At 45.8% G+C, this 11,417-nt stretch overlaps 1 protein-coding gene across 1 annotated transcript; it reads left to right on the top strand.

Annotated features, from left to right (window-relative positions):
• On the top strand, positions 1-9,542 carry LOC144106491 (uncharacterized). The gene is made up of 2 exons (XM_077639312.1): positions 1-259; positions 6,622-9,542. Exon 2 carries the CDS (start codon positions 6,634-6,636, stop codon positions 8,689-8,691), a length of 2,058 nt encoding a protein of 685 aa, XP_077495438.1. The 5' UTR covers positions 1-259; positions 6,622-6,633; the 3' UTR covers positions 8,692-9,542.
• The last annotated feature ends 1,875 nt before the right edge of the window (positions 9,543-11,417 follow it).

Raw genomic sequence — 11,417 nt, 5'->3', positions numbered from 1 at the left:
ATTATCAATGTTCTGCAAGCTCCGCTTGTCAACAAGCGCGAGCATCACGCGCGGACTAAGTGCATGATAAACAGTTGCGAGAAGGCGTGTTCGCGGTCAGGACGTGGGTATGGCTCCTAACGTGGGTTCACACATGTTGCGTGTGTCACGAGTTTGCAGTGCTTATCTCGCGTTTGTAGCAGAGCTCAGTACCTGAGCTCGGGTCATGCTCTTGGACGCCTAGTGCGTATTCAGTGTATCTTCGGTGCAGGTGTTTGCCGTGAGTATTTCATGCCAGTACTGCCCCTCCTGCGAGTCGTTTAATTTAGCCCGTGTCGCACCGATACTATTTTTTATCTGCCGGATGACAGTTCGGGCGCCTGATAGACAAGCGCATGAACCGGATGTAGTTCACTACATTTGGAAGTAAAATGTCAGCTAGTTCCACGCAACCGCTGAGTGATTTTACGCCGTTTGTCTTGCGCCTTTGATGAAACGGAGTGTTTGCGCAAGAACGGAGGCGGGTCAAAGGAAGGCGGGAATTATAAATACCTTAAGTAGACTGTCCTGCCGTTTGCAACCGAACCCCTAACAACAGAAGAGGTTTGCAACCTCTTAACAATCTCGTGTTGCATGCTTAATTTAAGAACCCAAGGAAAACCATCTCATGGGAACAATTTTGCCATTATTTGTTCGTATGCAATGCATGCTTTGGTATCAGTAATCTTTCGGCACATTTCGCCTCTGATATGACCCTTTTGATAATGTGCTTTTGTTTTTTCGATTGCTACGATGTTAACATTTCGTAGTAGCCGCTCATGGCTCTTTAAAGCGAATTTTTTCTCTTGTATATGGTGTAAAATCTTTCTCACTTGTGCTGCGTAAATTATTTTTGATTGCTGTTCGTGCCTTCACATAGGACATGTGTGCAGTGATGATAATATTATTAGTAATCAATCAATATTTATTAAAATATGCAGGAGCAGCCGTGCTGTCTTAGTAGTGCAGCGTAAACGAAAAAAAAATGCATACATACGCTACATAAAGTGTGAACGGCCAATAGAAGAATGAAATAACACGAAGAGAGGATATCTGTAAAAAAGTGCCCTCATACTGAATGAAAGCACTAAAAAGCATGCTTTACAGGCACACGTCACACAAAGAACATCCACAAAAGAATGGTAATAAAAAATGGCCTTTGAATAAAAGGTCAGTTCATAGATACAGTAAAAATATAATCAACATATGCAGTACAGATGAAAAAACATGGCTTTAAAGTAAAAATATCAATGCAAACACAGAAGTGACATCAGAAGTAAGAAAGAAGAATTGAAAAGGTAAAAAGAATGCATGTATCAAGATACAGGGGGAAGTTACATGTGATAAAAAAATCATCAGAATTGAATACTGTGACTTCAACTATAAATGAAGACAGTGGGGAGCTTGAGAAGTGCAGAAGCTTGAAATAGTCGGCATTCCTTTATGCTTTTTCATGGGACACGAAATTAAATACCCACTAGAAGCTGAGGGCACAGAATAAAACAACGGAATTTGTACAGAAAGATTATATGTGCCCAGACACGATGGTTCTTAGGAAAAGGGAAGTGCGGTGAGTTATTTAGTCCGAAATGGAACCTGGACGTTGTGCAAGGAAAACGATATTGGAATATTTGTAAAAAATTTTTGCTTAACTCATCAATTTTGTCACTGTTTTAAGCGTGTGCCCAACGACTGACGCATGCTCCCAAATTGGCAAGTATATGGACATGTACATCTTTAAAGTAAAGAACTGAATACGAAACTCTCTCAAAAGCCTACAGATGAAACCAAGTATGCTCATAGCCTGCAGTACAAAGCATTTAGTACGAGAAAAGAAGCTGAGGGTATGGTCGAAAAGTACACTGAGGTCACTAATTTCGTCAGCCCTGGACAGTGGCATACAATTCACAGAATAACAATATAGAAGACTGCATTCTATGTGTAAATGAGGTAACCATGGTTTTAGAAGAACTGACACTAAGTCTATTCTTCAAGCACCAGTTAGAGAAGGCAGATAAGCCTGGATGCAGTAACGAACAATGATGAAGGATATCATCAGCATAGAGGAGAAGCCAGGAGTTCTTGGCCGTGGAGGTGATGTCGTGTATGGAAACATAGAAAGTACTGGGCCTGATACAGAGCCCTGAAGAATTTGACCAGTTGCAGTGTAAACAAGCGAGGTCTGTCCATTGGTGCTGACGGAGCAGAAGCGATGCTTACAATTGATGCTACAATTAAAACCTCAATGCCAGAGAGCAAAAGGTTTACGAGAAGTAATCGGTTAGTAGCAAGGTGCAAAGTGTTGCTTTATTCTTCACACCATCAATGTGACCGCTGTGAAGGGCTGCAGCTCAGGTCTATTTCATAAACATTACCAGTTTATTTGTAGTAGAACAGCCCGATACAAAGCCATGCTGATTGTGTAATGGCATGTTTATGGTGGAAAGAAAGAACCTTATGCTGAGCTAATTCAAGAAGCTTAGAGGCTGCACACAAGAAAAATGGGATGGTAGTCGGAAACTTCAGATGTGTTGCCTGATTTGAAGACGGAGAAAACAAGTGTCATTTTTCCACATGCAGGGAAAGGCAGGACTTTTCAAACGGTTGTTAAATATTGTGTCTAAAACAGGTACAAAAATACCATTAAACAGGCAACAATAAAACTTTTTTTATAGTGGCCGGAATCCCATTCGGGCAATGGGACATAGATGGTTTATTATTTTATTTATTTATTTAGAGTACACCCTGCAGCGCCGAAGCATTTTAGCAGGGGAGTGGGTACAGCATAAAGTGACGAGTACATGAATATAATAATCTGAAAAGGGAGGGATGACAAGGAGCAATGTATCAAGATCAGTAGAACAGAAAAAAAGACAAAAAAACAACAACATGCATGCATGCGCTTTAGGACAAAGTGTACTTAAGACGCTTAAGACTGTCACTTATCATCTTCCTGTTAAAAGAACGGAATTCGGTGCGCCAGCTGAATCACAACGTGCAGGATTGTACACAGAGGAAAAGTGGTGGGTCAAACTCTCAGCAGCATCCGGAATTTAAACCCTGTGAGAGTCCAATAAGCGAACACGCCCATTGCCTTTACTGGAAAGCTTGGTAATGTATTGGGGTACCAGAACTCCGTATAGTCAGCTGCAACTCAAGAATGAAGCAGCTTTTCCCGATTTTCTCAGTTTTCAATGCAGGGAGCACTGAGACAATGCAGGAAGGGGACTATTCTGGACCATGGAAAGAGGGGACTATCCCCTTTCACCTGCTGCTCCCTGCATTGTCACGATAGCAGGCCCATGAAAATTGGTCGACGACATTGGTTGGAAGGGGGTCCTTTGATGGGGAAAGGCTGCTTCGTTTCTGAGTTGTATCTCGCGATATGACGATTTATCGGACTAGGGTGGATTTGCTTTCACTGCATAAATTGGTTACAGAAATATTAAGGCGAAGGCCTTTATAGGTACAGTCACGAGTAAAAGAGATTAGCACACATGACGGAACACTGGAGCGCCGGAATGACAATGCGTGGCGCTGCGGATGACGAAGAGGCTGATAACGAGAGTGCCGGGCCGTTCCCATTCGACAGTATTATGGGGGTTCAGCGGACTGTCACGGCCCAGCAAAATTTATTTTTTCTGTGTCGCCCTCTCTTTTTTTTTAGCGCAGCCTTGCTCCCACAGGCAACGGGTGAAGAATAGTATAGTTGTTTTTTTTTGCTTGTTTGGCAGTTATTTTTGTAAGCAGCCTCAGCCGTGCTGCGTTTGGTAACTGCTTGAACAGCTCTGCATCCAGGAGTTGCCATGGCCTCCCAAAGGAGCAGATCTGAATATAATTGAAAATATATGGGGATTAATGAAAAAGCGACTAGCTGTAAGGCAGCTGCACAAATCATCACCAGATATCCTTTGGGCAGCGGTTCAAGAGGAATGGAGCAGGCTCCAGGTTCTTCCTGACCTTGCAAGCAGCCTGTTTGACTCCTTGTCTGAGCGCCTTCAAAGCGTTGTGAGGGTCGTGGGGCCTCCGCACGCCATTAGTGCAACGACGTATTTGCTCTCGCATCACGACAGCGAACTGGCTGTCCTACTCCCTTTCTTTCCCTGAATTGATGGGATAGTGCTCCTGTTAATAATGTTACTACACTTTCCCAACAAAGTGACTTGTGTGAATTAGTTGCATCGGAAAAATAAACTCTATCTGTTTTTCGAGCTTGTGTAATACTGGCTAAATGTAGCTCTATCATCCCGAGCGAGTTCCTTTTGACAAACCATCACGGATATAAAAAAAACAGTGATAAAAAAGAATCCATCTTTGCTCATGATAACCGAGCCAAAATAAATGCCGCATGCACAGTCACGTAGGGTCGGCACTTCGACGCTCGGGCGATGGCACGCTTCATAAAGCTTACTTCCTGCCGTCATGTTACCACGTACCTTTTCTCGTAAAGGCTTCTTAATAACCGAGGTAGTATGTAAAGGGCAACAAAAAAATTGACCCTACATTTTCTGGGCTATGATCATCATCATCTTCAGGGGAGATATTAGTGTGGTCTACTACTCTTTGGCAGCTCAGCACAAATGGGAGGTTTATCATTGCCTCAACATAGATAGTAGTTAATGCACTAAAGTATTTTGCAACAATGTTTCTTGTTCTGCAGTAAGAGAATGTTCACGTCTCCAGTGATCACATAGGGCCCATAAGAAAAGAAAAAGAATTAAGTTTTTCTCTAAAAATGTTTTACCATCGAGCCTTAGGGGCCGCTTAACAGCAGCCAGAAAAATGTGCAGCGACAATCTATGAATACTGATAGCAAAATATTTAGCACTCAAGTAAATAGAATGCACACAAATGACAAAACCCGCTGTCCTTTCAAAGAATGCAGTACGAACTCATTAATTATTCTTATGAGTAAAAATATATCTGATACTACCCTGGTGACAACAGGTGCACGGGTGATCGCATGATGTTAATCTCAGTCACCGTGTCTCAGTCATTGCATAAAGTTATAAGGTGCCGACGTGCCTTCTCACTGCTAAGGTAAGGCTTATCCGAGTGCTTGCTCGTGCTCAGGCTTCTGTTATTCTCATGTTATTGTAAGCAAGACCACTTTTACAACTTCAACAGCGTCTTGAAAACTTAAAAAAAAAAAACTTCAGCAGCTAAGCAACACTATGCTACTGCTTAACACGGTATTTCAATGAAAAGCCGTGCTGCTGCCATTCTGAGCTCTGGTTTTCGTCATTATTTCTATTTACTTCTTTTTAATTTTTATACCTTTTAATTTTTCTTGCTATTATTTCTACATTATTCTTTATTAACTTTTTTCCCATGGGGCGATACCGCCTGCTGCTTCTTGGCTCTGACTTAGCTGCGCTTTGCTCTGATGGCATGCCATCTGTGACTCAGGGCTCCTTACTGGCGATCATCGCGGATGAGCTTTCTGTATCCAAAAGACTGCATGGGCAGCATTTGGTAACGTTGTACTCAAGACATTGCATCAAGTCATTGATCAAATACAATAGTGCAAGAGGCTTTTGAAGCCCAAGATTAAGAACTTGTGCCAACCCCTTTGTAGCGCCGCCAGCTGTGCTGTGGACAACTTACACTAACATGAACGGACTGAAAATGGGAGTAAGCTTGTCTCTAACACATACCCTTTTATAAAGGGAGTGCACTAAAGGACAGCTTATTCCTTTTCACTCCCAAATAAGCGCATTCTTGTTTATAGTGCACTGAAGTCAATCGGGGACGGGCTCCCTATAAAAGTTTTTTGCTTTAAAACTCGTGAATAAAATGAGGTTAAATGCCATAAATTTCGGTTCATATGGTCAGTCCGAGAGAGAAGGAACCGCTTAATTAAATGCATAGAATTTAGCCGGTGTTTAAAAATCACTGACATGTTACTCTACGTGGGGAAGGGAATTGGGGAGAGACAGAAGGAGAGGGGTGCAAAAAATGTTAAAGCGGTAGGAAGTTAAATTAAAATGCTGGGCATTGAATTTGGGCTGCGATGCATCAAAGAGTAATGCTAGAAGATAGAAAATGATGAAGAGCAATGTCTAACAAATGGGCTGACAAAGTGTACTGCATTAAGTGTGCATAATGATAGGATAGGAGGAGGTTTTAGTGTGTATAGTTGACCAGCGTCGTGTAATTAGGCATATCAAAAGTTGATTGCACGTCTTTGCTTTGTAAGGCGGGCTAAGGGACTTAATACTCAGTCCACTGTTGGATGCACTTGGGTAAGCTACTTCATACGATGTGAATACACTAAGCACACTCGTGCACTGTTTCAATTGATCCGCAGTTGTGGCAGTGCGGACTGTTCACTTGTCCTAAATGATACCATAAGCCATTTGTAAATGCAGCATTCAGACGAAGTCAGAGACATGCATTGCACGAATGACCTGGCCTCGTTCTTCTTCCGGACGTACTATCGGGGACATAACAAATACCACGTCTGCCAGCAGTCGCCTCATTTCATTCCCTCATTGCTCAGAGTAACCTTGCACTGTGCGTTGTCCAGTCTAATTCCTCTGTTTTTCACCTGTGACTGCGTACAAGTTTAAGTGAAAGTACTGTTGTCTTTTTTTATTCCAGAAACGCAAGAAAATGAAGCCCGAATCTAGCACGTTGGAGGCCATCGAGAAAGAACTTCGTACTGTGAACAGTGTATGTCTTTTGACTAGGCTCAGAAGTTTGGTGGCGAAGTTTAAAGGCCGTGGTGCTGACCTCCTCACGCCATGCAGACACATTGCGGGCTCCCAAATGACCTGCTGGATAGCGTGGTACTTACCCGAAATGAACGAGGTCCTATGGCAAGCCCGCATGCACATCACGGAACACACTCCTGGCTCTTTCACACTGAGTGCCATCCGCGGTATTGACGTCAACCAGCCGCGCCCGGACAGTATGCTTCTGGAGGGTGCTGTTCTGGCCTACTTGCTGCTCAAGCGGCACCGCTGTATCACACGGCTTGAGCTTGGAACTAGAGCAGTGATGGTGTTCAGCTTTCCCTCATTGCTGAGCAAAGCTCTGGAAGGTAACAGCGCTCTGACAGAGGCTCATATTGGCTATGACTACGAGCAAGTTGTGTTTCGTTCCCCACACGTGCCTGCCGTCGTGTCGAAAACCGTCGCCAAGCTTTCTCTTCGACTCGAGTCATTGGATGCAACCAACCTTGTCTTAGGTAAAGAGGCCATGAACAGCATTGCTAAAGCAGTGAAAGAAGGAAAACTGTGTCACCTCTTTCTCTACAACGGCATGTCAACAAAGCTGGTGGTGAAATTGTTCCTCGCCATTAGCACTTCGTCTAACCTGACCTCTCTCCAGTTTGATGGCCTCGGGGAGTTCTCCATGCGACAAGCATTTTATTTTTCGGGCGCTTTGATAGACAGCAAAACGCTTCGGAAACTCAGCATACATTGCTTGGGAGAAGACGTGGTTGGAGTCATCCTGGGCGCCTTGGAGTACAACGACAGCCTCGAGGAGCTTTCGTTGGGTGACGCAGGCTTTTCATCGTTTTCCATACTCTGCGACGGCATTGAAGCACTTTGCAAAAATAAGCGACTGAAGAGCGTGACGCTTTCTAACGTGCGGTTACCCGACAGGGTGGCACCGCTAATCGCCGACGTCTTGCTCAAAAACAAATCTATCGAAGAGCTGTGTCTTCCTGCGAATGACCTTACCGATGCAGGGGCCGCGGCTTTGGCAGAAGCCCTGCCTCGCAATTCTTCCCTGCGCCGCCTAGACCTTTCCGGCTGCGGTCTGTCCGCGGATTCCCTGTCAAGGTTTTCCGAAGCTCTTGCGCGAAACAACACGGCCGAATGCGTACGTCTAGGGATGATTGACGTTCCCGAAGACTGGGTACCGTCTTCGCCTCTGACAATGGGCATTTGCGCTCGTTTGCAGGTGACCTGGAACACGCACGGTTTGGAGGGGTGGGCTGCCTGTCTACGACAAGAAAAACATCCGTTTGATGGGCTGTGCGTTTCATGGATGAAAACTGCGGCACCCTCTGCTGTCGGGGGGCTTTTCTCCGCTGTGGACCCCTCGTCCATTACAGAACTCGCTATTGACTTTCCTGGTAATATTAAACCTGCCTGTGGCGAAGTGGTCGCTTCGTTTCTACATACCACGAAGACGTTGAGGAAGCTGGTTCTGAAAGACACCGACAGGTCGCCGCGTTTTGTGGCTGAGGTTATAAAGGGCATTGCCCTTAACAGGACCGTTCGAGAGGCACATCTCGTGTACTCTCTCAGGAACGACGGATGTGTCAAGGCCCTAGCCTTGATGCTGCGTGAAAACAGAACTTTGCAGCGTCTCAAGTTCAGGACACATTACTTGGAGGACAGTGCTCTGTGCTCGCTGGCGCGGGCACTTGAGGATAACTTCGTTCTTCTTGCGCTTGACTTCCGTTTTGTCACTTACGGAGGCGACATCTCTCCCGTCCTGAGTGCTGTCGACAGGAATCGTTCCCTTCTAAATCGCGCTGTAGAGTGCGTGTTGAAGGACTTGAAAGACGTCGACTCGCTGCGAGCTCTGCGACTGCTGTCCACGTCCGACTCGCTCGTCGATTCAGTCGCCCTGGTTTCGGGCAAGCCACGTGAAGAGTGCGAACTTCTAGTAGCGGAATCTGTGAGGCGCCTCGAGTCAAGCACAGATACGTGAAAAATCTGTAAGTACATCTCTAGGAGTAAAAATACAGGACAGATTTTAATGAGGTCGGAGTGTGGAAAGACTGCGCTTACAGCTCCAACATGGACTTCCGAGGTACAGCTAGCGAAACTCAGCACCGTAGCTTACGGTAACGAATAGTGAGAAATAGTTAATGGTCGTCTCGACAGCAGGCACGCGAGCACACGTGCACAATGTGGGTATGGGTTGGAATAGGATAGAACGCAACTCCTCTTTGCGTTTGGGCAGGACAGTGAAAATTTGATCAAATTTGGAGCCCAGCACAGAGACGCGTAGCTCGACAAAGCTGTACGATAAAGAAAAAATTTTTTGAGAGCTATCACTCATCGTGATTTCACTGTGATTTCATTGTTTTGGGCACTAATGCTTCATTACCAGAGATAATGTTTCTTTTCCTTGTTTTGTTCTCGCAGCTAGTGGACTGCGTTGGTGTTCTGTGCACTGTTAACTAATTGTCTTTTACGTATTTTACTCTAATTATGGCCCTCTTGCTTGCGCTGCACCAAGGCCTAAAGTATCGTATAAATAAAGTAATCGGAAGAAGGGGACTATCTTGTGACCCATATAGTCATCGCGCATTTTTTACTGCGGCTGACGTTGTAGCAACGTACTTACAAGCAAGACCAGCTTTGCGTAATACACCGTAGGAATACTTAGATAATTAATGTCTAATATTTGTTGCAGAGTTGTGTGACCTAGCAGTCGTCTGTCGCCGTTCTTGCAAGTACCGAGTAAAGGCGTAAGCTGTGTGCTTTCACTATCCCAACCAACTTCCTTACTTTCATTTGCTTGTTTTAAATTCGAATAAAGTTGGTGCCTACTCAGCGACGTCTTCGTCCATCCTTCATTAGACGTTTTTAGCATACCCGATACGACCACCGGAGACGTATGCCGGTTTACCGCATGCCTCCTGTGCGCGCGCAGTGACCTAGGTCGCCTGGCCGCATCCATGTCACTACGCGTGCGCGGGAGGCGTCCGGTAAACCGTTATACGTTTATGGTATGCTCAAAACATCTGTTGGCATCTTGCCTGTTTTCACCGAGAAACTGGAGAGCTGCCTACGCTGCACGCTGGAAACGACCGATGCCCGCTCTGGTGTTGAGGTGAGACACCGAACGCTGTTTACGACGTGCAAGCTACAGCATTGTGACGCTTGTCACAGAAATGTAGCACGTACAAAAATACCTGCGGTTTATTTTCGCCTAGGTACGCAAAGATGTTTTCTCTACCGGTTTTACAGAACAGAACCACTGTTCAAGCTACCCGCCGCGGTGGCTCGATGGTTAGGGCGCTTGACTACTGAGTCGAAGTTTCCGGGTTTGAACCCGGCCACGTTTCGATGCCTAGGTAAAGCCATGGAGCACGTGATTCTAAACAGACTTAACACCTACGTGGAAGAGAATGACATCTTTCCACGCACAGTCATAGGCTTTAGACCCGGCTCATCTACCCAAGACATGCGGCGGATCCGAAATGATATTCTCGCATCAGGCCCAGTAAAAGCAACGCGTACTATACTTGGGTTAGATGTCAGCAAACCCTTCGACATTGTAGCGCACGCAGCATTTTGAGCCCAAACGAACGCCGGAGCGCGTACGTACGACTATGTAAAAAGCTTCCTATGCAACAGGACTGCCACTCTGCATGTGGGCAGCTTAAAAAGCGAAAAAATTGCTCTTAAAACGAGAGGCACCCGCAAGGGCCGCGCGGTTCTCTCCCCTTTCTTGTTTAATGTGGCCATGAAAGACGTGCCCGCCAAATTAAACGACATATATGGCATCAAGCACCCGATCTATGCGGATGACATCACCATCCGGACGCAGCAGGACTTGGACGGCTTCACACAAGGTCCCCTGCAGCAGGCAGTCGACACAGTCCAAGAATACGTCCAAGCTAAAGGTCTCACATGCTCTCCGAGAAAATCCGAGCTACTCATCACTTGCAACAAACAAAGGGAGCAAAGAGTGGACGGACTCTCCAACGACAGCAGCATACCGAAGGTCAAGACTATCAGGGTCCTTGTCATGCTGGTTCAAAACAATACGCAGAATACGGAGGCTATCAGCAGCTGAAAACAACATCTAAACAGATTGACGGGCTGATTAAGAGAATCACTATGAGGCACGGGGCCATGAAGAAGCCCGACCTCTGAAGGCTCACACAAGCATTTCTTTTAAGCAAAATCACATACTCATTTCCGTATTACCTTATTCGGCTAAAGGACAGGAAGGCAATTGATAGCGTCATTCGTGGTGCTTAAAGGGCGGCACTGGGTATACAAAGTTCTGCCAGCAACAAGCTACTAGGTCCATAATACCCTCGACGAGCTAATTGAGGCTCATAAAACCGCGCAAAGAGAACGTCTGTCGAGAATGGACGCAGGGCGATACATCCTAGGCGAGCTTGGTCTTGGGCCTTTGACATGGCAACTGAGCTCACAGCCCTTCCCGAAGGCAGTCGCCTGAAGCTCAAGGTCAAACCTTTAGCCACAAAACAAGCTACTGCGACGACATGATGACAGACGAATTCCCCGGGCGGTGGCTATAGACAAACGGTATGTGGATGACCTCTGTGCCGCGTATGTGGACGCGGCCAAGCGAGACCTCGGCACGTGCACGTTCTGTGTGATTACGCCTCATTTCGAAGTTATGAACGTAGCGACAATCCTTGCCCCTTCCATCAAAGACGCAGAGGTGGC

The sequence above is a fragment of the Amblyomma americanum genome, chromosome 10 (assembly GCF_052857255.1).
Source record: "Amblyomma americanum isolate KBUSLIRL-KWMA chromosome 10, ASM5285725v1, whole genome shotgun sequence".
NCBI lineage: Eukaryota > Metazoa > Arthropoda > Arachnida > Ixodida > Ixodidae > Amblyomma > Amblyomma americanum.
The sequence above is the reverse complement of the archived record's forward strand: the minus strand, read 5'-3'. Positions and strand labels throughout refer to the sequence as shown.

Bases quoted from the DNA above. Each gene is read 5' to 3' on its own strand.
- LOC144106491 (XM_077639312.1), top strand. From the start codon at position 6,634: ATGAAGCCCGAATCTAGCACGTTGGAGGCCATCGAGAAAGAACTTCGT.